Source organism: Podarcis muralis, chromosome 2, assembly GCF_964188315.1.
Source record: "Podarcis muralis chromosome 2, rPodMur119.hap1.1, whole genome shotgun sequence".
Taxonomy (NCBI): Eukaryota; Metazoa; Chordata; class Lepidosauria; order Squamata; family Lacertidae; genus Podarcis; species Podarcis muralis.
The window spans coordinates 105,813,754-105,840,254 of NC_135656.1; the positions used below are offsets into that span (position 1 = coordinate 105,813,754).

A 26,501-nucleotide genomic window follows, 5' to 3' on the forward strand; every position below is an offset into this window, starting at 1 on the left:
ATAAGTTGGAATGAAGATGCAGGAGGCGTTTAATCTCAGGGTGGTGGGTTCAAGCCCCACGTTGGGCAAAAGATTCCTGCATCGCAGGGGGTTGAGCTAGATGACCCTTGTGGTCCCTTCCAGCACTAAAAAATTATGATTTTATAAAGCAACTTTACCAAGAAGATTCATGATAAGGGTTTAATTTTAATTTATTTAATCATTTTTTCAACACAAACAACAACAGCAAAAGACAGATACAACAAAAACCACAATAACACAACTTGACAATTCAGATTTGAATACTGATATACCTATGACTACACCTTTTTAACAATATTTTCCCACCTCTCCTCCCCCTACTTCCCAGCACTGTCCGCCTTATCGCTTAAATATTCCTTCCAGATTTCTTCTTATTTATCCATTGATGATAAGGGTTTTATTATTATACAGAAAATAAGGTAGAATCAAGTATTTATTATTATTATTATTATTATTATTATTATTATTATTAAATGTGTATACTGCCCTATACCCACAGGTCATCGTCCTCATCATTTTATTTGTATGTCCCTTTCCATAGTTAAAACAATGCTCAAGGCAGATTACAACACGACAAAATTTACATAATTACCAACATAACAAAAAAGTCATAAGCAGTAAATAAAACACATCAAAAAGTACACAACCTAGTGGAAAACAATTTCCACGTGAATCATAAAACCTAAAACTAAGAATACAGCATTAATATCAATCACAATTTAAAATGACATAGATAAAAAATAAAAGCAATTAAAGAAAACCAAAAACTCAGCGCTCTCTGTCCAGCAGCAGCAGCAGTCCTTTATGGAGCCTGTCAGGCCCCGCTCCAAGCCAGGTGGAGAGAAGCAGGGCAGGCCCATAGCTGTCAACTTTTCCCTTTCCGTGCAAGGAATCCTATTCGGAATAAGGGAATTTCCCTTTTAAAAAGGGAAACATTGACAGCTATGGACAGGGACCTTCAGGTCTATAGGGAAGCTGTTCATTTTTACCACACTGAAACCTCAAAGTGGGGGGTGATTATATTTAGAAGTTGTTGGGTCTTCATAAATGGATTTTCAAGACAAATTTGCTACAGATTTCCCCCCTAAGCGTGCAAGTTGTCTGGAAGGGAGAGGAGACAAAAAGGCTTCTCCTAAATCTTGCCACTTGAATGGAAAGCGGGAACGGATGGGGGCTGTTTCGGCTTTCGAAACACGGCCCCAGAGTTCGGAGTCTAGAGGGGCCATTTCTCCTGTCAAAAGCAAGGGGCGATAATTAGGGGGGCTGCAAGGTCATGCAACGGGGGGCAGCCTACCTGTCAATCAGGACAGAGGTGAAGACAGGAGGGGATGTTGGGGGCAGCTAGCAAGCAGGACAATGGCTGCCTTATACTGTTTGAATCAACATGAATGACATGGGTCTAGTTTAGTGCAGAGGTTTCTTGCTCGTTCTTGCTTTTGGGCCTGGGCAGATAAGCAAGGGGTCAGCCCCCTTTGCCCCTTTCCGTTGGCGGCTGGGACTAAAGAAGGGCCGCAGGGGGCCGCAGAAGGCCCCGATGTACGTGTAGATGTGGGTTCTCTCGGTCACATTATAAAAGGAAACCTCCCCTTCGGAATAGTCCAGGAAAACTCCCACCCGCTTTGGCCTTGTGTTCACGGGAAGCAGCGTAGGGCAGGAAATCAAGGCCTTGTACTGGTCTCCCTTCCGAAGCCACAGCCTCCAGTACCCACTTAAGGGGGAGAACATGATTTGCTGCCCCTTCCTGCTCACCGATTCCCTACAAACCCCCAGGTCCCATTCTGGGCTGTCTCCCACCTCCACCTCCCAGTAGTGTCTCCCGGAGGTGAACGCCTCAGAGCCCAGAACGAGGACATAGGTGTCAAATCTCTCTGTGTTGTCATCCTGAGGCCGCCACTGCCAGGATCCTCTGTATTCCACACTTTTCCTGGAGAGCAGGAGACTTGGGTGCGCTGTGGTTGGATCCAGAGACATGTCCACTAGAGGATGGTCAGAGAGAGAGAGAGATAGGAACGGGTAGTGGACAGGGGACAGGCACAAAACCCATAACAAGAACTGCTGGAAACAATCCTAGGGTGTCCTCTAGTCCAGGCCCAAACCTGGTGCCCCCACCTGCTCTTTAAAGGTAAAGGGACCCCTGACCATTAGGTCCAGCCGTGGCCGACTCTGGGGTTGCGGTGCTCATCTCGCTTTATTGGCCGAGGGAGCCGGCGTACAGCTTCTGGGTCATGTGGCCAGCATGACTAAGACGCTTCTGATGAACCAGAGCAGCGCACGGAAACGCCGTTTACCTTCCCGCCGCAGCGGTACCTATTTATCTCCTGCACTTTGATGTGCTTTTGAACTGCTACATTGGTAGGAGCTGGTACCGAGCAATGGGAGCTCACCCCGTCATGGGGATTCGAACCGCCGACCTGATCGGCAAGCCCTAGGCTCTGTGGTTTAACTCACAGCGCCACCCACATCAGCAGCGTCTGCTGTTTAGGCTTCCTCTATATATTTATTTTGGGATGTGGGTGGCGCTGTGGGTTAAACCACAGAGCCTAGGGCTTGCCGATCAGAAGGTCGGCGGTTCGACTCTCTGCGACGGGGTGAGCTCCCGTTGCTCAGTCCCAGCTCCTGCCCACCTAGCAGTTCGAAAGCACACCAGTGCAAGTAGATAAATGGGTACTGCTCCAGCGGGAAGGTAAATGGCATTTCCGTGTGCTGCTCTGGTTTCGCCAGAAGCGGCTTAGTCATGCTGGCCACATGACCTGGAAAAACTGTCTGCGGACAAACATTGGCTCCCTCGGCCAGTAAAGTGAGATGAGCGCCACAACCCCAGAGTCGTTTGCAACTGGACTTAACGGTCAGGGGTCCTTTACCTTTTATATATTTATTTATTTTATCATTACACGCACACACACACATATCCCAACATTTTCTCCAGGGAGCTCAAGGTGCTGTATGTGGTTTTTGCCCTCGTTATTTTATCCTTGCATCAACCCTGTGTGTAGGTTTTAGGCAGAGAGCTGGTGACTGGGCCAAGGCCACCCATTGAGCTTCAAGGCCAAGCAAGGATTGGAACCCTGGTCTCCCAGGACCTAGTCTGACACTCTGGACACTACACTGGCTAACGTACTGCGCCATACCATTTATCCCTAGTCATTGGTTTTGCTGGGTATGGCTGATGGGAGTTGTAGTTCAAAGCATCTGGATGGCACCAGGTTGGAGGGAAATCTGATTTAGCCCATCTAGTTCAGTTTTGTCTACCTGTGCCCCCCCTCCCCCAATGCCATTGGGTCTGAACGGCTCCAGCCAACAAGGCCAATGATCAGGGATGATGGAAGTTGTTGTCCATCTGGAGGCCCACCAATTCCCCCATCCTTTCACTAAAGCAAATGGGAATGTATCTTGAGTGAAAATCCAAGCACTGGTGTGCACGTACCTTTGAATTTTGTTAAGATCTGAATGATGTCAAGGCAAGGAATGTTGTAAACGTTCTTCAGTTCAGTAGGAACAACTTGCGGTTCGAACAGGGTGACGTTTTCCGCCCTACACAAAAGGATAATCATTTCATTTGTATATGCATTTCCTGTCTATGTATTTATGTACTGGCTCACAGGGAAAACTTCAGAAATTCATATAGACATGTATGTGAGCTCAGCTACTCAGCAGCCCCTCTGCCTGAGTGATAATTCCTGGCATCCTGATACCTGAGTGCCAGACAGGTAGCCATTGGAGAAATAACAAACCCAGATGAAGACAAAAGGGTGTGATTAACTTGGCTAGGAAACAGGGAAATGTAAATATCTCTTTTGTTACACTTGATGGGTGTTTGGTGGAGGGCAAGGAGAACCATGGGGCAGGGTCCAGGATGCTCAGATTACGGCCACCAGACCTCCCCTTCCATGATGTAACCGTGATGTAGTTTGGGGGTGGGGATGTAACATGGGGATTAGCAGCTAATAAAAGTTTGGGTGCTCTTTTGTTGGGGCTTCCATCTTGTTCCACCTTGTGGCAGGTGGGAGTCCTGTTGTGACAGTCTTCAATAAAGACCAAGCCTACTGGCTGCTCTTTTGCCCTGGTATTCCTGGCTGGTGTCCTTGTTTTTTGTCCAAGGGAGCCCTCAGATTTCTCCGCTAACAGTTGTTAACTGTGAAATGCAGAGAGAGGGAACCGTTCTTTTTATGCAATCTGTGCACAATGATCTGCCCCATGAATCATGTTCCTTCTGAAGAATACCAAGGGGGGGGGGGGAGAGGGATTGTATGACGGCGGGAGAAGAAGAATTGCAGGGCTGAGGAACCTGGGACCCTCCGGATCTTGCTGAACTGCAGTTCCCATCACCCCTGATCATTGAGCATGATGGCTGTGACTGATAGGAGTCATCTGAAGGGTCACAGGTTCTCCGCACCTGGTGTATTTGGGGCCCTTGGTGACGAAGCTGAGAAACTCATGAGGGCAAGGAGCTGACAGGGTGACCCTAATCCCCGCAAAGGTCCCTTCTGATTTCTGCATCCGATTGCGCAATGTCAGCCCTGCCCCAAACAATTACTGGGGAGTGGGATGGGAGCTGAGAATTGGGAAGCCATCAGACTGCAAAGCAGAGGGAGAACAGAAGCATTGCCTCTGCTCAATGACCAGCTTGCCTTTGGCTCCCTTAAATGTCACCTTGTAGGCTGTGATGCCATCAAGCTGCCAGAACTGTTTCCTATCCCTTCTGCTTATGGTAAGAAATGTAACTTTAAGAAATGGTGTCTAAGCATAGCTGTCAACCTTCCCTTTTTTGCGGGAAATTCCCTTATTCCAGCGCTGTTTCCCGCTGCTATCCCAGATTGTTAAGATATCCTGTAGACTGTCCCCGGGACAGGTGAGGCTGCTGATCCCTTATTTTCGAGGCTGTTGATCCCTTATTTTCAAATCTGAAAGTTGACAGCTATGTGTCTAAGCTTTTGCAGTTTCCAGCCCCCTCTTCCCTCCTCATCCCTTTTTCCTTGTGTGTCGTGTCTTTTAAATTGTAAGCTTGAGGGCAGAGGCTGTCCGAATGTGGATGACTGTAAGCCACTCTCGAAGCCTTTTCGGCTAAAGAGTGGAGTAAAAATAAATGCTTTAAATAAATCAGTTAGAGGAAAGGGCTCAGATTCTACACCTAGAAGCCAGACTTTGTGGCTTGATTACTGTGTGACATTTCTGCTGGATATTTTAATTGGAAAGCAAACTGGCAAGCTTACCTTGCTAACACATTCTCCACATCCTAGGCAACCGGAAAATGAAGAGAGAAATAAGTGGCTATTATTTTCTTTTTGTAAAAAAAAAAATGGCTGAATGCTTTTAAAAGTATACCTCATCTATTTTCTTAAATCAGCCTCATGCAGTGTTGCTGCCTTGCTAGTTTTGAATAGCCTATGCACTTTATTTTCACAGTCACCTCTCTGGGCCTGGCTAAAGAGGAATTCAGCAAGCTCAACGGAACCAGTTTGTTATTTGTCCCATTGCCATCAATGTCATCTGTTTACTTGCACGCCACTTTCCCACAAAATTGTGCTATTCAACTTTGCGTAAACCAATACAAACAAGCCAATCTAATTTAACAGCTTAAAACTAAGCAAGAGAAATGATCATGCCTAACATGGAAATAAGTATATACTATACAAAACATCTCCACTCTCCAGATGATGCAAAGGATATCTCCAATAGTTTGAATCCAGGACTCAGGGAACTCCACACTTTGGTTTGCCCAGGGTCTGAGTGATTTTGTGTTTATCCCACTCTTTCTAGGCACGGATCCAAGTGTTTTGCAGTTGCCCTGCTGCTTTAACCAGAAGGGGGTCTTTCTATTTAGCTCTTTAGTGCTCAATAGGAACAAATGGCAATCTGTTGAAAACCCGATTGCTGTTTGTTCTGATTCAGCACTAAAGATCGGATTTCCCAGGAGAAAGCAGCGCTGCAAAGGGAAGTGTGGGTAACCCCCAGGTTTTCAAACATCCTCTACTGCAAAGTTTTCAATTCTTGGTGTTTAGTTGTGTTTTTATATTCTGCTGGAAGCTGCCCAGAGTGGCTGGGGCAACTCAGCCAGATGGGTGGGTTATACATAATATATTATTATTATTACTACTACTACTACTACTACTACTACGCAAGTGCTCTACCACTGAGTTGTGTCCCCCATAAGAGGCAGCAATTAAATTTAAAATAACCTTTGTAAAAATAAAAACCAGAAGCTTTTCTTTTGGAAATTATAGGGACAGAACCTAAAATGTATCGAAAGTTATTCATGTATGCTACTACAGTGGCAAGAATGTTACTTGCCCCAAAATGAAAAGAAGCAGAAGTCCCAGTAAAGGAAGAATGGATACAAAATCTTATGGAATATATAGAAATGGCAAAACTTACCAGAAGAATAAGAAATCAATATAACAATTTTTTTATATTAAAGAATGGAAATTGTTTGTTGAATATTTACAGATAAATTATAAACAGATAAAAACATTGGCAGGATTATTGCAGCAGCCTGCAGTTTTATAAGAGTATATATTTAAAGAAGATTAATAAAGGAGTGAATTAAGTTAATTTGGATATGCAGAAGATATTGAAAACAAATTTAAGGAACTGCAGAAAGAGGGGGAAGGAAGTCAAGTTTTTTGAAATGTCAAAATGAGTGTAAAATTAGTGAAATGTATAAACTTGAAAAAGGTGTGTGTGTGTGTTACATACTGTACATTTCAAACTGAAAAAGAGGCAACAATTAAAAGTTAGTTGAACTCACACAAGCAGGAAACCCAACATTTACTCACAAACCCTATTGGTTTCAGTGGGGCTGCCTCCCAGATACCCTCCATAGCTCAACTGGTAGATCATGAGACACTCAATCTCAGGGTCCTGGGTTTGAGCCCCACGTTGGGCAATACAGGGGGTTGGGCTAGATGACCCTCATGGTCCCTGCCAACTCTATGCCTCGACTCACCTTCAAAAGTTCAGCAGGCGCCTTCTGGCTCTTTGACTTGATCTCCTCAACCAGCTGCTTCAGCGAAGAGTTTTGCTTTGAGAGTCGGGTTAAATTCCTATCCAGCCTCTTCAGGGTCTGCCTCTCCTCTGCCTTCAGCCTCTGCAAGAGTTCCTCCTCTTCCTCAACCAGGAAGTTGTACAGCTTTGCAAACTCGCTCTCCACCCGCTCCTTCTGACCGTGCACCTTGTCCTTCATCAGCAAAGGAAAGATGAAGACAGAGAGATTCAGCAGCGCTTCCAGCTCTTGGCTCCGGGGTTAAGAACGTCAGAATAGTTAAGAAGAAGAAGTTCCAGCAAAAGAAGAATGGATACAAAAACTTACGGAATATGCAGAAATGGCAAAACTTATCGGAAAAATGAAAAAAGCAAGGACCCCCATACCTACGGGACCGCCTCTCCTGGTATGCCCCACGGAGGACCTTAAGGTCCATAAATAGTAACACCCTAGTGGTCCCGGGCCCTAAAGAAGTTAGATTGGCTTCAACCAGAGCCAAGGCCTTCTCAACACTGGCTCCGGCCTGGTGGAACGCTCTGCCTCATGAGACCAGGGCCCTGCAGGATCTGATTTCTTTCTGCAGAGCCTGTAAGACAGAGTTGTTCCGCCTGGCCTTTGGCTTGGAATCAACCTGATCCCCTTCCCCTCGTTCTTTTTTCCTTTCTCCTCCTGGGATGAACTCCTACTTGGGGACTTCCCTGGCTTCTTTCTGGCCCACGTAGGACCAGTCTGGATAGTTAGCCTTGGTGAAGACTTGACGTTTTCATCCCCCCAAAAGTTTTTGAGTTTCTGCTGAAATGAGGCTGCATTTTAACGTTGTTTTAATGTTGAATTTTAATCTTGTTTTTTCAGTTGTATTTCAATCAATTGTTTTATATCTGGTGTTAGCTGCCTGAGCCCGGTCTTGGCTGGGGAGGGTGGGGTATAAATAAAATTTATTAATTTTTTATTATTATTATAACAGACTTTTTATAAAAGAATGTAAATAGTTTCTGGAATATTTACAAACAAACTATAAACAGATAACAACATTGGCAGGATCATTGTAGTAACCTGCAGTTTTATAAGAGTATATATTTAAAGTAGATGGATAAATGAGCAAATTAAGTTAATTTGGATATGCAGAAGATATTAAGAATAAATTTAAGGAACCGCAGAAAGAGGCGGAAGGAAGTCAAGTTTTGAAATGTTAGAATGATTGTAAAATTATTGAAATGTATAAAACTGAAAATCGTGAATATTATATACATAAGAAGAGACTGCTGGATCAGGCCATCAGCCCACCTAGGCCAGCATCCTGCTCTCACAGTGGGGAACCAGATGCCTGAGGGAAACCTGTATGCAGGATCTGAGCACAAGAGCCTCCTAAGCTTTCCAGCAACTGGTACCCTGGAGGTAGAGCATAGCCATTGTGGATTATGGATTATGATGGCCAGTTGCAAAGGAGAACTGCCTGGGCTGTGTGGGTTCTGCATCCACTAGTCAGCCCTATCAGCCCCTCAATGGACAGGGATGCGGGTGACGCTGTGGTCTAAACCACTGAGCCTTTTGGGCTTGCCAATTGGAAGGTTGGTGGTTCGAATCCCCGTGACGGGGTGAGCTCCCGTTGCTTTGTCCCACCTCCTGCCAACGTAGCAGTTTGAAAGCACGCCAGTGCAAGTAGATAAATAGGTACCACTGTGGCAGGAGGATAGGCAGCATTTCCATGTGCTGCTCTGGTTTCCATCACGGTGTTCCGTTGTGCCAGAAGCGGTTTAGTCCTGCTGGCCACATGACCCAGAAAGCTGTCTGTGGACAAACGTCAGCTCCCTCGGCCTGAAAAGCACCCAACCCCATAGTCGCCTTTGACTGGACTTAACCGTCCAGGGGGACCTTTACCTTTTTTTAGCTATGGACAGGGCTGCCAACACTGCTTTCCCTGAAGCAATTGTCTCATTCTCTCTAATGCAGTGCCAAATTAAACCCAGTGGAGGCCCCTAGGCAGTCGAAATCTCGGGGGGCCCGTCGCAAATTATCTGCTAACTTTTTTATTTTATCTTACCCATTATATTACGCAATATTATTTTGATCCACTGTTGTGGGGCCCCTAGACCGGTGTCTGCTTTGTCTATTTGGTAATCTGGCATTGCTCTAACAGCAGGGCCATCTCTATCTGCCGCCTCCAAAGGGGCTGTTTTCAGAAAAGCCCTCGGGGAACCAGTGTGTGCCTGTACCCCGTGGTGGCTGATGCTCACTGAGGCTGGCAGGGAGCCCAAAAGTCTGTCCCACCAGAACCAAGGACAGAGCCGACTCATTTTTGTGTTGTTCCCACCATCCTCTTCCTGCTCCCCATGGAGTTCTGCAAAGATTAATACGGAGACTAAGGAGGAGGAGGGTTTCAGACAGCGCCACCTGCGCCCTACGGCAGGAGGAAATATTTGGAGGCTTGTAAACTTGTAAACTTAAAAAGCAGAGACATCACCTTGCTAACAAAGGTCCCTATAGTAAAAGCTATGGTTTTCTCAGGAATGATGTATGGAAGTGAGAGCTGGACCATAAAGAAGGCTGATCGCCGAAGAATTGATGCTTTTGAATTCTGGTGCTGGAGGAGACTCTTGAGAGTCCCATGGACTGCAAGAAGATCAAACACATCCATTCTGAAGGAAATCAGCCCTGAGTGCTCACTGGAAAGACAGATCCTGAAGCTGAGGCTCCAATACTTTGGCCACCTCATGAGAAGAGAAGACTCCCTGGAAAAGACCCTGATGTTGGGAAAGATGGAGGGCACAAGGAGAAGGGGACGACAGAGGACGAGATGGTTGGACAGTGTTCTCGAAGCTACCAGCATGAGTCTGACCAAACTGCGGGAGGCAGTGGAAGACAGGAGTGCCTGTCCAGGGGGTCACGAAGAGTCGGACACGACTAAACGACTAAACAACAACGCAAACTTGGCACCTGCCTTCCACGCAGCTGTTTTCTTCCCTTCCTTGTATTTCTGCTCCAAAGACTCTTCCAGTTGTCAAGTGAGCAAAGATACGGCGTGCTGCAACTTCCCCTGGCAGGAAAATGGGAAGAGAATTACCAGCAAATCAGGTTTGTTTATTCCGCCTTGGTTTTCCCCAAGCCAATTCTATTCAGTCTTTTCAGCCAAGTTCCCCACTTCCAGAGAACCCTGGCAGCTTAATTCGTAGCTCAGCAAAGGCTGCGTGCGCACCATACATTTAAAGCTCACCCCCCTACACAAAAACCATGGGAACTGTATTTTGCCCCACAGAGCTACAGTTCCCAGCACCCTGAACACACCAGGGTTCTTTGGGGGAACCCATGCGCCTTAAATGTTTGGTGTACGCAGCCTCAGTTGGTACCAACTACTCAGCCCATTGGTTTGACATTGGCAAAGTGACTTGCAGATTTCCACCCATCAAGCTGAGCAACTGAACTGCTCCAGAGCTACTTTGTGTGACCTAGGCGACAAACTCAAATGTACGCACCTGAGAGTCAGTCCCATTGAACTCAATGGGGCTGGCTCTGTGTGTGTGTGTGTGTGTGTGTATACACAGTGGTATCTCAGGTTAAGTACTTAATTCGTTCCGGAGGTCCGTTCTTAACCTGAAACTGTTCTTAACCTGAAGCACCACTTTAGCCTATGGGGCCTCCCGCTGCTACCGCGCCGCCGGAGCACGATTTTTGTTCTCATCCTGCAGCAAAATTCTTAACCTGAGGTAATATTTCTGGGTTAGCAGAGTCTGTAACCTGAAGCATATGTAACCTGAAGCGTATGTAACCTGAGGTACCACTGTGTGTGTGTGTGCGCGTGTGTGTGTATATATTTTTATATATGATAACACTGTTATTTTTAACACCACAACATACCACGCTTTCCCCCCAAATGCACCTTATAACACTGACGAATACATTAAGGGTGGCCTGAGCTACTGGCATTCTCCAGAACTGAATTTAATAACCTCACTCACTATTCAGTGAGTCAGACCATTGGTCAGCACTGCCTACACCAACTGGCAGTAGCTCTCCAGGCTTGCAGACAGGGCTATCTGCCAGCCCTACCTGGAGACGCCCTGTATTAAACCTGGAACCAAGCAGATGTTCTGCCACGGAGCTACACCCCTTCCCCTCAAGGTCTGTTTCAGAGGCTTTTCCCCCGGCTGCCAACGGACGAGGCACTATTAGGCAGGTGTTCAACCAGAGACGGGGCCTTTCCTGTGGTGGCACCCTGCTCTCGGAACACCGCCTCCGGCACAGCCGAAAGGAAAACGCAGCTTTATTCCCTAACTTCTATGAATGTCTGAGGGGTTTTCTCATTTTAGTTGGATGTTCCATTCGGTTTTGATGCTGCGTTTGCTGCCTCAGATATTTACAACTACAGAAGGGCAGGCTGGGAAGGGAAGGGACGGGACGCAATGGGACTGTAGGAAGGAAGGAGAAAAACCTTACCTGGTATTCCTGGGCAGCATCTTCAACAGACACCATGGAGTGAGAGACATGAACTTCGGAGGCCTTGCAACTCTCGCATAGGAGAGCCTTGTCCTTCGTGCAGAACCATGTCAGGTCTTCTTGGTGCTCCTCACATAGACTCTGACATTCCTCTTCTTCTCCAGTTCCTCTCTCCTGCTCTCCTTTCTCCTCCCCGTCCCCTCCTTTCTCCTCCCCATCCTTCGGGGAAGGCCCGCTGGCTGCGGCCTCCCTCTTCATGCGAGAAAAACAGAAACGGCATAATTTCTGCCCTGCAACGACCACGGCCGTTTTGTAGGGCCCCTGGCATAGGGCACAGACAGGCCTCCGGGGTTTGGGCTTGAAGGCCGGTTTCGAAGCAGGAGCGTCAGCCATCTCTCCTCTCCAAGAAGCGCAGGAGGCTTAGGTTTCGTTTCCCTTGCTCGAAGAATCCCTTCAGAAGCGAAAGCGCAGCTGCTGGTTCTTCTCGCAGCTGGGCTCTGCGCCAGGGCAAGGTAGTGCCATGTGGCAGAAAGGCACTGCCAGGGAAGTGTGCCAAGAGTGGACCCAAGTCCACTGTGCAAAGTTCAGCACAGAGGCTTTTGCTCAGAGTGGCATTTGACGCCTTTACAGGCACGCAGTGACAAGCTCCTGGGAGCAAGAATCCAGAATATAACAGGGTTATTATCAGGGCTTTTTTTCAGCCAGAACTTGTTGGAGCCAGAGGTGTAGGAAGGTGGGTGCCAGGGGGGTGGGTGGGTTCAGTCTGCCCCGGATGTCATCCCTGAGGGGGTGACAAAATGGCGCACCGTGGGGGCGGGGCCTGGCCTGCAGCGCGCCAGAGCCACACGTCTCTTGGGAGTGACGCAGTGGGTTGGGGTCCCGCACTGCCTGAAACATCAGCGTGCGGCTTGCGTCCGCCAGGCGGACTCCATGGGCAGCTTGCCGCGACAACCCTGTGCGTGGATCGCCGTCCCCGCTGCTCCAGGTGCCAGAGCAGCTAGCTACGCCCCTGGCTGGAGCTCAGCTCTGGCACCTCTCAGGTAGGCACTGTTGCCATTCTAGAAAAACAGCAGTGGTTATTACCACTACTTATAAAATTTGTATACTACCTTCCATCAACAGATCATCTTCTGAGGCCCTCCTTCATGTGCCTCCTCCTCGAGAGGAGAGCTTACGTATGGTCTTTGTTAAGCATCTATTGAGCAATACCTCAAGGACCGCCTCTTTCCATATGAACTTACCTAGACCCTGAGATCATCTTCTGAGGCCCTCCTTCGTGTGCCTCTTCCTTGAGAGGTCCCAAGGGTGGCAAGATGAGAACAGGGCCTTCTCTGCATTGGCTCCCCGTCTGTGGAATGCTCTCCCCAGGGAAGTTCGCCTGCCTGGCGCCTTCACTATACACCTTTAGGCGCCAGGCAACGTTCCTTGTTCCTTTTTAACCAGGCCTTTAGTTGATCTGTCTGACATCCAATACCCTTTTAAAATGTGGCTCTTTTCTGGGGGGATGTTATTAGGTTGTTATTGGGTTGACCATTAGGTCCAGTCGCAGACGACTCTGGGGTTGTGGCGCTCATCTCGCTTTACTGGCCAAGGGAGCTTCCGGGTCATGTGGCCAGCATGACTAAGCCACTTCTGGCGAACCAGAGCACCGCACGGAAACGCTTTTTACCTTCCCGCTGGAGCAGTACCTATTTATGTACTTGCACAGAATCCTTTCACAGAGTCAAAGACAACGATTTCAGCCACTACTATGCTATAAGATCCACGATCCTGTAATATTACATATGAGCCTGTTCTACTGATGAAGCCTAGGATGGCGAAACAAGGCTAATATTTCGGAAATCCTTGTCTTGGACTCTGTGAAAGGATTCTGTGGAACTGTAACAACCCTTCCTGTGGATTATTGGACTCTATGAACAGACAGGTGGAATAGACACTTATACACATATGGACCTTATGCATGAACTGACTAGAGAATGAATTGATCTACTGCGTCTTCTGCTTTTTTCGTTGAACTTTATGAAACTTCCGTTAAAATCTACAATTTGATACGATGAATAGGTAAAGGTAAAGGGACCCCTGACCGTTAAGTCCAGTCATGTCCGACTCTGGGGTTGCGGTGCTCATCTCGCTTTATTGGCCGAGGGAGCCAGCGTACAGCTTCCGGGTCATGTGGCCAGCATGACTAAGCCGCTTCTGGCGAACCAGAGCAATGCACGGAGACGCTGTTTACCTTCCCGCCGGAGTGGTACCTATTTATCTACTCACACTTTAACGTGCTTTCGAACTGCTAGGTTGGCAGGAGCTGGGACTGAGCAACGGGAGCTCACCCCGTCGTGGGGATTTGAGCCGCCAACCTTCTGATCGGCAAATCCTATGCTCTGTGGTTTAACCCACAGCGCTACCTGCGTCCCTACAATGAATAGTATACCTTATTTATTCAGAAGTACAGCCAGTTACGTCTTGTGTGTTTATTGAGTAAGTTTCATGTGACCATACGTTTGTTGTTGTTCTCCTAGAATAAATATGCAGAGGAACTTAACAGATAAAGAATGGATAAGGCGAACACGAAGGTGCCTCCATGGTCAGAGGAGGTAGAGCTTCTGAATCTTAATTTCTGAAAACCACAGGAGGGGAGAGGGGTCTTGGGCTCAGTTCCTGCCTGGCGATTTCCCAAAGGCATCTGGGAGGCAACAATGAGAACAGGATGCTGGCCTAGATTGGGCCATTGGCCTAATCCAGTCTGCTCTTCTTGTGTTCTTAGAATACTGAAACATTACTGTGTACATTCATGAACACAACTACAGTGGTGCCTCGCAAGACGAAATTAATCCGTTCCGCGAGTCTCTTCGTCTTGCGGTTTTTTCGTCTTGCGAAGCACGGCTATTAGCGGCTTAGCGGCTATTAACGGCTTAGCGGCTTTAAGAAAAAGAAAACAAACTCGCAAGACATTTCGTCTTGCGAAGCAAGCCCATAGGGAAATTCGTCTTGCGGAACGACTCAAAAAACGGAAAACCCTTTCGTCTAGCGAGTTTTTCGTCTTGCGGGGCACCACTGTAAGAACGTTTTTCTTAGTCCCAAGGAATTCCAGGTACGAGGCTGCTGGTGTAATAATATATTGTGCTGTCATGTCGAAATCTCAGCTTCCATCTCAGAGATGGAAAGGAGACAAAGTCTCTACCAGATCAAGTCGATGGATTACGCCGAAATGGCTAAAATGACCGGAAGAATCAGAGATCAGGAAGACCAAAATTTTAATAAGGAACGGGGAAAATTCATAACTTATCTTAAAAACGTTAAAATCGTTCGTAGGATTGGAATATCACTTGTAGTTTAATGGTGAATTTTGGACACAATGGAGAGGTAAAAGATTTTGAATTATCATAAGAGGTGCAGGAGGAAATGATTAACAATAGGACCCACAAAGGAGAGGTGGGAAGTCTAAGAAATTCATTGGAATCGAATTTTTGTGTTGCAAGTTGGACATGTGACTATAAACTTGTAATTTGAAAAACCAAATATATATATTTAAAAAGAAGCCTCAGTTTATCTTCCTGTGTGCTTCATCCGCAAATGTTGCATTTGTACAGCTCAAATCCTTCCTCAAGCGTTCAGCGGTAGAAGCGACCGAAGTCGATGACAGCCTACTGCATATTCCACATTCTGCGATGGCAACATCCGCTCACAGCCATCTCTTGGCAGCTGGGATAGCTGAGTTGTTAAGAGCATGAGACTCTTAATCACAGGGTCGCGGGTTCGAGTCCTGCATTGGGCAAAAAAATAAAAATCCTGCACTGCAGGAAGTTGGACTAGATAACCAGGGGGTGGTCCCTTCCCATTATGTAATTCTAGGATTCCAGGATATGATCAGTTCTCATTTTCTGCTTCGCTGAGAAATCCTGACCAAGGCTACGCCATTCTCCCATGGGAAAGTGCTGGTTCAGTGACCTACCCTCTCCTTTACACAGCAAGGACAAGGCACTCACAGACTCTTAGCCATCGCGACTGATGGAAGCTGGGAGCACAACATCTGCAAGGCCACAGCTTCTCTGTACTTGGTTGCAGACCAGGTGTGGGGAACTGCTGGCCTTCCCAGTTGTGGCTGAACCACAGCTCCCATCATCCCTGGCCATTGGCCGTGCTTGTCGAGGCTGATGGGAGTTGTAGTTTGACAACATCCGGAGGGCCCGCCGTCCCCCATAACGTGATAGATGCACCAACGATCTCAACATGCAGGAGGAACAAGAGCGACAACACCTCACAGGAAGGCAGTACTGTGCAATGTCTTGTGCAATTTGCACACATGTGCCGGGCTTTCCCCCTGCCTGTACCAATTCCGATAGGAAAAAGAAACCTGGAGGTTTTTCCTTCAAGCTTGTATCCAAAGCTAGCAGGTACAGTGGTACCTCGGTTTTCAAGTGTCTCGGAAGCCAAACGTTTCAGTTTTCAAAACACTGAAAACCCGAAAGTACCGTATTTTTCGCTCTATAAGACGCACCAGACCACAAGACGCACCTAGTTTTTGGAGGAGGAAAACAAGAAAAAAAATATTCTGAATCTCAGAAGCCAGAACAGCAAGAGGGATTGCTGCGCAGTGAAAGCAGCAATCCCTCTTGCTGTTCTGGCTTCTGTGATAGCTGCGCAGCCTGCATTCGCTCCATAAGACGCACATACATTTCCCCTTACTTTTTAGGAGGGAAAAAGCGAGTCTTATAGAGCCAAAAATATGGTAAGTGCTTCCGTTTTCAAACGCACCTTGGAAGTTGAACGGCTTCCGCTGTGTGCATGTTATTTTTTTCAGTTTTCTGCAGACCGCCCTTTGCGCCTTGGTTTTCAAACGTTTTGGAAGTCAAACGGTCTTCTGGAATGGATTACGTTCGAGAACTGAGGTACCACTGTATTTTTTTGTCTGTCGGTGAAAAGCCACGTGTGAGTTTCCTCCTAGCAGTAAGACTCAAAGGTTAAGTGCCCTTGGCAATACAGTCTGAAGGCACAAGACACAGGTGACAACTCTGTTAAAACAGATCAGGTTAAGGGTCTGAGCAGCCCTGGCAAAGAAACCTTCCACACATCACCACGAGGTTTACCACGGGAGGAATCGGGTCATAAATTAAATCTACTATGTATTTTGGAAAGCTGCTACAGTGGTGCCTCGCAAGACGAAATTAATCCGTTCCGCGAGTCTCTTTGTCTTGTGGTTTTTTCGTCTTGCGAAGCACGGCTATTAGCGGCTTAGCGGCTATTAGCGGCTTAGCGGCTATTAACGGCTTAGCGGTTTAGCAGCTTTAAGAAAAAGGAAACAAACTCACAAGAACTCGCAAGACGTTTCGTCTTGCGAAGCAAGCCCATAGGGAAATTCGTCTTGCGGAACGACTCAAAAAATGGAAAACCCTTTCGTCTAGCGAGTTTTTCGTCTTGCGAGGCATTCGTCTTGCGGGGCACCACTGTAATTTGTTAAGCATTTGGACGCCTGTGAAGATACTGTAACAAAACATTGATTTCTGTGAAGGAGCAAGTTTTTGCCTCTGTCGGGATACAATCAGATGCCATTTTGAATCAAGACAGCCGGCTGAACCTTCCAGAAGTGCCCTGATTTCAGCCACATTTTGCAGGATCGTTCCTGAAATCAAGGGGCAGATTTTTGTCCACGTTAAGATACAACTGAGCGCAATTTTGAATCAAGGTGGCAGGTGGAACCTTTCAAACCTGCTCTGATTTTTACCACCGATTTAAATCTTGTACTGATTTTTTTCTGTTTCCCAGAATGCCCCAAAACGCCATGTGTGAGGCTGCTGGTGTGATATAGATTTAACCACGCTAATGATTTTGCTGGGACTTTTGCACCTGCACCTCCCCACAAGAGTGTGCTAAAGGACTGGGCGCAATTTTGAATCAAAGTGGCAGGTGGAAGTCCTAAAAATCTGCTACAGCTGTGCAGGGGGAGGGGTGGAAAAGAAAGGGAGCACATTTGAGGATAAATTGAGGGAAGCCTTGGTTCTGCAGTATCCGAAACCTCCAGCATCCCTGCCCCCTCGCAAAAAAGATGACAAGGAAACCACTGCCACATGAAATTTGGCTCTGGGGATTGTTTTTTGTTCTCTCCATTTCCATATTTTACTAATTTATTCAAGCGTTCTCACTAGAAACTTAAGGAGATAAAACAAGGCATAGTTTTCTTTTCAGGAAAAATAATAACCCCCACCTACTACAAATGAAAAACAAACTCAGGCGAACTCCCACGTTGCTGTCCACCTCCCCTAACACTAGACATTTTGCTACAGGGCAGGCTGCTCCCCCTTTCCCCCTCCAACGTGGGGGCCGCTTTTGCTTCCGATCTGTTAAGCAGCGCAATAAGCGGTCCATGTGAACCCAGTCTGTCCATCGCCCGCTGCAGTGATGGGGTCCAGCTGCCGCAACAGGCAGGAGAACTTTTGATGCCGGCGCCAACGGCGGGGAGACTGTGGGTCGGAGCATAGGCTCCATAGGCACCACGCTGGCATCCGGACTCCAAGTCAAAAAAGCAGCAAGGCGAGAAAGAAATCTTGGCACCGAGTCCGTAACAAAACCCCGCGCTGGGAATCAACTCTGGGAGGCTGAATCCTCAAGCTCCTAAGATCCAAAGGATCCCCAGGAAAAAGACTGAGCACCCAAAAAAAAAGACCGAGTGGAAGAGACTGGCATGTCCAAAGTGCTTCTCTCCCGGGTGAAGGGTGGCGGATGGAAGATTCACCCGTAGCTTCAGGCGCGGCTTAGCTCTCAGGAGTCTGCTCCCGAGTAGATCAGCTGAGTCGGGAAAGGCTCGGCCGGACCGTCCGTTTCCTCGTCGCCCCAGAAATAGGTGACGAGGTTGTCAGAATCCAAGATGGTGGCAGGCATACTGTTCGCTTTGACGGGGTTGAAGGGCACCCCGGGGTGCGCCTTGTGGTGGTGCCTGGCCAGGTGGCTCCGCTGGACGTAGCCCTTGTCGCAGTGGGGGCACATGTAGGGCCTCTCGGCCTGGTGCAGCATCTGGTGCCGGGTCAGCGTGGACTTGACGGCGAAGCTCTTGCCGCAGATCTCGCAGTGGTAGGGCTTCTCCACCATGTGGATCCTCTCGTGGCGGCAGAGCTTCGACATGGAGCAGAAGCCCTCGCCGCACATGACGCACCGGTACGGCCGCTCGCCCCGGTGCATGCGCAGGTGGCGGTTGAGGCTGCCACTGTGCGCGAAGGCCTCGCCGCAGTCAGGGCACAGGTAGGGCCGCTCCTCCACCATGGGGGGCATGGGGTAGGGGAACGGGCCCGGGAACATGTAGGGGAAAGCCTCCTCCCACAGGTCGCCCTTGTAGGGGCCGTCCTCCTCCCGGTGGCTCCGCTGGTGGCGGGTGACACTGGTACTGCGGGTGAAGCTCTGCCCGCAGTCCGGGCACTTGTAGGGCTTCTCCCCCGTGTGGGTCATCTGGTGGGTGAGGAGGTTCAGGTTGAGGCTGAAGCTGCGGCCGCAGTCGAGGCACGAGTAGGGCTTCTCCCCCGTGTGGGTCCGCCAATGGCGCGTCAGCGTCGACTTCCGGTTGAACACCCGCCCGCACTCGCTGCACGGGTACGCCCGCCCCCCGGGGTAGAACTGCTGCTGGAAGGACGCCTCAAAGGCGTCCCCCAGGCTGTCGATGGACATATCCCAGTCCTCCTTGGGGTAGTTCCCTGGGTACATGGCCGGCTTGAACGGGCTCTCCCACATCGGGTAATCCTCAGCGCCCTGGGAGAGGCTGGCTTCCTCGGGGTCGTCGAAGATGCTGAAGTGCAGCTCCACCTGCTGGTCGGAGGCCTCCTGCGCAGGGGCCTCGCCTTTGGTTTCTCCTTCCGGCCGGCCTTCAGCCGGGAGGAACGAAGGCTTCGCCGCCTCCGACGGCGGGCTGAGCTTCCTGCTCCAGGGAACGGGCCCGTCCCACGGGCGCTCGGGGTAGCCGGCCTGCAGGGGCTCGTCAGGCCTGACCTCGCTCGCACAGAGCTTCCCCTCAGAGATGCCCCCTTCCGACTCCTCCAGGATGGTGAAATGAAGCTCCACCTGCTGCTCGGGGCCTTGCGGAGGGTAAGCCTCTGCCCGCCTCTCTCTGGCTCCCCGGTCAGGGTGCGGGAGGACCTCCTGGAGTTCTGGGGATGGGGAGCGCGACTGGTCAGAGTAAACAGAGTCATCGTCGAGCTCCGGCTGGCAGGAGTCAGCGGGCTGCAGCTCAGCATCGATCTCACAGTGCCAGAGCTTCCCCTGAGAAATGCCGCCTTCGGATTCTTCCAAGATGGTGAAGTGCAGTTCGACTTGGGGCCCAAAGTCCTCCTCCTCCTCTTCCTCTTCTTCCTCCTCCTGAAGAGTCTTTCCTTTCGGGTCCTTCATTGTTCCATCACCTGCTGGGATAAACAAGGAGAGTCCAGAAGTCAAGTCATATTCACAACTATACTTCCTGAAATCAGTGCTTCCCAAACTTGAGTTTCCAGCTGTTTTTGGATTACAATTCCCATCGCCCCTAGCTAGCAAGACCAGTGGTCAGGGATGATGGAAACGGTAGTTCGAAAAACAGCCCAAGACCCAACTTTGGGAAACACTGTTTTAGATGCTCAGGATAATCGGTGCTGTTTTGCTGAAAGACAACCCATTGCTGCGTGGCAGAGGAACCTCCAGATGTGGTCTTGTAGCTTCCAGATGTTACTAGACTGCAGCTCCCGGCATCCCCAACCATTGGCCATGCTGGCTAAGGGCTGATGGGAGTTGCGGAGGCCAACAACATCTGGGCTGCCACACACTCGCCATTCCTGGCTCATGGCGATGGATATTCATGGCTCAAACGCTTTAACCAACGTGCCATCGTAGAGATCAGGGACCATACATGGTTCTCTCTAGATGTTAAGACTTTCAGCCCCAGCTAGAATAGGCAATGGTCAAAAAGATTTTTTTTGTATGGAATAACAGCCGCCCGGATGTTACTAGCCCAGAGATGGAAGGAAGACAAGGTCCCTACCAGAGAGGAATGGCAAACTAAGCTGATGGACTATGCCGAAATGGCCAAACTGACCGGAAAACTCAGAAACCAAGAGGACAAAAACTTTATAAAAGAATGGGGAAAAAATTAAAGTTATTTAGGAGACCACTGTAAGCAGATGGAAACATACCTGAAGGAGCGTCTCCACCCCCATCGTTCTGCCCGGACACTGAGGTCCAGTGCCGAGGGCCTTCTGGTGGTTCCCTCACTGCAAGAAGCCAAGTTACAGGGAACCCGGCAGAGGGCCTTCTTGGTAGTGGCACACACCCTGTGGAATGCCCTCCCACCAGATGTCAAAGAGAACAACAACTACCAGACTTTTAGAAGACATCTGAAGGCAGCTCTGTTTAGGGAAGCTTTTAATATCTGAAGGACTATTGTATTTTAATATTTTGTTGGAAGCCGCCCAGAGTGGTTGGGGAAACCCAGCCAGATGGGCGGGATATATATAATAAATTAGTATTATTATTGGCAGGATTTTGATTTCACTTGTAGTCTAACAAATACCATGGACAATACGGATTGATATAAAAGTTAGAGCATGGAAGAATATGCAGTTGTAAATATTCAAAATGGGACCCCATGGAGGGGATGGGGGGATGTTGCGAGATTCAGAGGGATCTCTGTATATGGATTTATATTTGGATTTTTAGAACCTTGTATTTGTAAAATCAAATAAAAATGATTTCAGAAAAAGAGAGGAACAGCCAATGGCCAGGGATGACGAGAGAAACATCTGGGGGAAACCCTATCAGCCACCCCTGCAATAGATGTTGCCGGACTACAACTCCCATCATTCCCAACCGTTGGCCATGCCAACTGGGGATGATGGGATTTGGAGTCCAATACCTTTCCTGCTGTCATCATGTGGCATCTGATTATGGAGGACACATGCATGTTGAGAGGCCAGCAAGATGAGCAATAAAAGTCTCAAAATCTGTGATCTCCCCCAATGTCTGGCCCATGAGAACATCTATAGTAGTAGTAGTAGTAGTAATAGTAGTAGTAGTAGTAGTAGTAGTAATAATAATAATAATAATAATAATAATAATAATTTATTTATACCCCGCCCATCTGGCTGGGTTTCCCCAGCCACTCTGGGCGGCTTCCAACAGAATATTAAAATACAATAGTCTATTAAACATTAAAAGCTTCCCTAAACAGGGCTGCCGTCAGGTGTCTTCTAAAAGTCTGGTAGTTGTTTTTCTCTTTGACATCTGGTGGGAGGGCGTTCCACAGGGCGGGTGCCACTAGCGAAAAGGCCCTCTGCCTGGTTCCCTGTAACGTGGCTTCTCACAGCGAGGGAATATGGGTATTTAGAAGACTTTGAGCCTCTAACACAAAGTGGCAAAAAACACACACGTGCTAATTTATATTTAAATATGCAAATGTAGGCTGACTTTCAGATTGGGGTAGGAAGAGACCTCCCTGGCACTCGCTGTCAGGGCTTAATTTGCCTGATGAAGAGGGCAAGTGGCTGGGGTGTCTTTGGAATGGAACTCTGCAGCGTACAGAGCCCACTGTAAGCAAAGACGGAACATAAGAAGCTGTCCTATACTGAGTCAGCCCATTGCTCCATCTAGCTAGCGCTGCCTACACTGGCTGGCAGCAGCTGCCCAAGGACTCAGGCCAGGGAGACTCCCAAACCTACCTAGATTGATCCTGGGACTTTTTGCATGCAAGGAAGAGTCACAAGATCAAGCCCGGTTTGTGTAGATGCAGATTTGGTCATGCAACAGACACAGTGTGAGTTCAAAAAGTTCCAGGAAAGGAAAGCCTGATATTGTGGGGAGCAGCGCAATGGAGATATCAGCTGGCATGCATCAGCTTCTGAAGGAAAGCCTTAAGAAGAGGCTGCAGAAGAAGCTGGCAGCGTCATATTGCGGGGAAATGTTTGAAACGGTACACTGGGCAAAACGAACCCTTGGTCTTGATCCTGCAGGGCTCTCCTGTTGGCAGCCAACCTGCATTATGCAGAATAGGATGAAAAACAGGATGCCTCTTTTGGAGTTTGCTACTCGCGGGTGGCGCTGTGGGTTAAACCACAGAGCCTAGGGCTTGCCAATCAGAAGGTCAGCGGTTCGAATCCCCACGACAGGGTGAGCTCCCGTTGCTCGGTCCCTGCTCCTGCCAACCCAGCAGTTCAAAAGCACGTCAAAGTGCAAGTAAATAGGTACCGCTCCGGCGGGAAGGTAAACGGCGTTTCCATGCGCTGCTCTGGTTCGCCAGAAGAGGCTTAGTCATGCAGGCCACATGACCCGGAAGCTGTACACTGGCTCCCTTGGCCAATAAAGCGAGATGAGCGCCGCAACCCCAGAGTCAGCCACGACTGGACCTAATGGTCAGGGGTCCATTTACCTTTACCTTACTCTTGCTGCACCAAGAAACCCCTGTGTGAAATCCTGGACAGCTACTGCCAGTCAGTGTAGGTGATATTACAGTGGTGCCCCGCAAGACGAATGCCTCGCAAGACGGAAAACCCGCTAGACGAAAGGGTTTTCCGTTTTTGAGTTGCTTCGCAAGACGAATTTCCCTATGGGCTTGCTTCGCAAGACGAAAATGTCTTGCGAGTCTTGCCATTTTTTCTCTCGCTCCCCCCCCTTTTTCTAAGCTGCTAAGCCGCTAATAGCCTTTTAGCAGCTCAGCCGCTAAGCCTTTAATAGCCGCTAAGCCGCTAATAGCGCTAATCCGCTAAGCCGCTAATGGGGTTGCTTCGCAAGACGAAAAAACCGCTAGACGAAGAGAATCGCGGAACGGATTCTTTTCGTCTTGCGAGGCACCACTGTACTGATTGATTGATTTTGATTGAATTTATTTAGTACCCTATACCTGGAGGTCTTGTGGCAGTTTGCAAAAAAAGATCACAATATATAAAATCAAAATAAAAACAATAACGCAATAATACCCCCCCCAATGGTCTGACTCGCTGTAAGGCGAGCTCCTGTATTACTGCAGCACAATTCTTGGACCGCGTGGGTCATTGCAAATGTATTTTCTCCCGCAGATGCATCTCAGTCTCACAACTGGGAAGGGGTTTTACTTTTGGACGCCACAGGCAAAAGGTAAGTCATGGGACGGACACACCCACAAAGCAAAATCCACATTGCGGATCTTATTCTTTTTGCAAACCGCTTTGTGAGGTTTCATGACGATCAATCGGTCTATCGATTTTGTGAAATAACAACAATTTAAAAGAAAGCCACACCTTTACCGAGCTAGCGCACTCCCAGGTGACCACGCGGGGCAGACTCTTTAAGCAAGCGATGTTTTATCGCGGCACCGATACCCAGAATAAATGGAAATGCAGAAGGCAAAAGCAGAACTCACAAGCTTGTGATCCTAACCTACCAACACAATTGCACAAGTAAAAAGGAAAACAACAGGAAAAACATGCACACAAACTGTCAATCGTATCCCCCTTTTTTTGTGGGGGGGAAAGCAAAGTTCCTGGTCTTGCAAGTGCTCTGCATCTCACGCCAACCCCAATTCACACCAAAGCACAAATACCCAATTCTGCATTGAAAAATAACCTTTGATTAAGCAGGTGTTGATCAGGGAGCCTGTTTCAGCCTGCCAATTAACTTTTCTGACGTAATTAGCTTGGCTTTATGCAACTGTTTCGAGGGGGGAATCATCTAGCCTGGAGGGACTGCTCAAGTTACCCCACCCATGCCGACACCCACCCCATTAATACTCTCCTGTGCCCCCCCCCCCCGCAATGCAGGTAGGACTTTGGTCTACTAAGGTTCTTTGTGCAAACAACAAACAGAACCAAGAGTTGCATTTCTTAGAACAGCCTGCCCTGGATTTTAAGCCATCTCTAGGCCTCATGATTATTGCACACATTTGAAAATGTGCACGGCCTGTTGCGTCTCCCTCTTTCGGGCCCCTAAGCCTCCCCACAGAAACCCGAAAGCCAAGGCAAATATTTTAAAAATGAAGACTGTGCAACACACCTCCTTGCTTGGCTGAATTAACGCTCAGGCCTCCTGCCTTCAAGAGTGAGGATGCTGACACACCCAACTATTTAAACTAACTCCAGGAAAGAAGCCTGGGAACTGTAGTTCTGCAAGGGGTGAACTGCAGTTCTCGGTATTCTTGGGGGAGGAAATGTGCTTTCAATGTACGCATGCCTTAGACCAGGCTTCCTCAAACTCCTGATGTTTTGAGACTACAATTCCCATCATTCCTGACCACCGGGCCTGCTAGCTAGGGATCATGGGAGTTGTAGTCCCAACCCCTTCTGGGGTGTCACCTCACCCTACTCTGTGCATCCCACCCAGGAAAAACTTGCATACTGCCTCTGATGGCGGAGGTGGAAAAAGCAATGTTTAATTTGAAGAACAGGTGCCTGTTGGAGTTTGCACCTTTCCTCTTCCCTCCAGGTCCCCTTTTCCTTTTGTGCCCTGACTTTTCAACTGCAAGACTGCAGGAAGGGGCTTTGCCTTGTGGATTGCACACAAGCTACTGGGGGAGCCTTTTGGGCTGAGGAGCGGGGATCCAAACGCCCTAAATAAATTAACAATGCAGATCATACGCAACCTTCGCACCCCAAAGCATGTGAAATCCCACCCTAGGGGGGAAAATGCTTTGCAAGGGGAGGGGGAAAGGAAGGTCCCTCGCTCATCCAGGGGCATGTCTCCTAAACACTCCCTTTTCACAGAAGAAGTGATGGGGAACCTCTGGCCCTCCAGATGTTGCGGAATGCCAACCCTCCACTGTCAGCCCTAATCGCCAGGGAGGTCGGAGAAGCTGCAGTAGCCTAACAGGAGGGTCCTTATCCCCGTTCCATCCAGTATATTATCCTTCGGATAAGAGACCCAGCCCCTTTTCCCCAGCCAGAAACACACGCAGACTGTGAAAACAGCACGATTAAGCGGAGGGAGGGGAATTTTTTCCTCCAAAAACGCGACTCCTCTCTTGGGATCCTGGACGACGTGGCTCCTTCCCCGCTTCTCTAGTGAATTGCACCTCCCTTGGGAACCGCGCCCCACACCCACCGCCCTATTCCCTTTCCCCCACCCCCGGGGGGGGGTCGGACAAATGGCCATCACCCTCATTTCTCCATCCCTCCTCCCGGGGCGCAGGAGGGTAGGGGGCGGATGGGGCGTTTTGGGGCTGAATGGCTGCAGAAGAGAGCCTGGGCGGAGCCCCCTGGAGCCGCGCTTTGGCCGGAGGGAGTTCCCACCTCGGTCCGGCGAAGGGGGTTGGGTTTGGGGAGGAAAAAAAAAAGGTAGGGGAAGGGATCGGGCGTCGCTTCGTCCGAGCAACGGCGGTGGCGGCAGCGGCTGATCGAGTTCCCGGTGCGAGGCTCGCTCCCGCTGATCCGGATGCAGCGAGCGCCTGATACAGGAAACTCATCCCGAGAAAGGCTGCGCGTAAAAGCGAAAAAAAAAGGACACACAAAGAGAAGAGGGAGAGAGAGAGAGAGACCAGGCTGCCGAGCCTTTTAAATTGGCCAGAGCCCTCTGGTGGCAGCGGAGCAAGAGCTCTGGGGGGGAAGGAAGGAGAGAAGGAAGGAATAAAATCACTCTTCCCGGCAAACACACACACACACAAGCACACAAAGACATAAAATCTCACAGCCTTCGTGTTTTGACTGGGAAGGATTCTTGGAGAATATATGCAGCTTAGGGATGGGTCACGAGGGACAGTGTGGTGCAGTGGTTAGAGCAGCGGCTCTCAAAAGGGCTGGGCAGGAGAGGATAGGGGATAGGAGGGGAATATTCAAAGGCAATAAAAGAAACATGTCAACATTGCAGTGCAGTGTATAGTATATCTAGGCTTGCCTGCTTAGGGAAGCTTTTAATGTTTAACAGACCATTGTATTTTAATATTTGTTGGAAGCCGCCCAGAGTGGCTGGGGAAACCTAGCCATATGGGCAGGGTATAAATAATAAATTATTATTATTATTAGTCAGGAAAATTCCTGGTGCCTGGGTGTAAAAACCACGTCAGAGGGTATTTTTGCCACATTGGATGTATGGCAACACGATGCGAAAATAATTGGAAATGGCTCCTAAAGCTTAAAATCACTGCTTTCGGCAGGTTGACAAGCGC

At 48.8% G+C, this 26,501-nt stretch overlaps 2 protein-coding genes and 1 pseudogene across 6 annotated transcripts in view; 1 reads left to right on the plus strand and 2 right to left on the minus strand.

Moving 5' to 3' along the window:
• Positions 1 to 26,501, plus strand: part of LOC114592123 (kyphoscoliosis peptidase-like) — a 201,021-nt gene that overhangs the window by 121,593 nt on the left and 52,927 nt on the right. The window lies entirely within an intron of this gene.
• LOC114592104 (E3 ubiquitin-protein ligase TRIM58-like) lies at positions 211 to 12,329 on the minus strand (annotated as a pseudogene). The gene is made up of 6 exons (XR_013391043.1): positions 11,432 to 12,329; positions 9,939 to 10,034; positions 6,965 to 7,195; positions 5,232 to 5,254; positions 3,446 to 3,552; positions 211 to 1,997 (listed from the first exon to the last, which is right to left on the minus strand). The product of XR_013391043.1 is annotated as an E3 ubiquitin-protein ligase TRIM58-like (transcript).
• On the minus strand, positions 14,669 to 25,862 carry LOC114592097 (uncharacterized). 4 transcript variants are annotated; one of them, XM_028719975.2, is made up of 3 exons: positions 25,630 to 25,862; positions 23,844 to 23,954; positions 14,669 to 19,812 (listed from the first exon to the last, which is right to left on the minus strand). In XM_028719975.2, exon 3 carries the CDS (start codon positions 19,796 to 19,798, stop codon positions 18,188 to 18,190), a length of 1,611 nt encoding a protein of 536 aa, XP_028575808.2. In that variant the 5' UTR covers positions 19,799 to 19,812; positions 23,844 to 23,954; positions 25,630 to 25,862; the 3' UTR covers positions 14,669 to 18,187. The 4 variants fall into 4 exon arrangements, with proteins under 4 accessions (XP_028575808.2, XP_028575807.2, XP_028575806.2 ...); XM_028719974.2 differs by lacking the exon at positions 23,844 to 23,954 and having other exon boundaries at positions 14,669 to 19,809; positions 25,630 to 25,861; XM_028719973.2 differs by lacking the exon at positions 23,844 to 23,954 and having other exon boundaries at positions 25,630 to 25,860.

Bases quoted from the DNA above. Each gene is read 5' to 3' on its own strand.
- LOC114592097 (XM_028719975.2), bottom strand. From the start codon at position 19,798: ATGAAGGACCCGAAAGGAAAGACTCTTCAGGAGGAGGAAGAAGAGGAA.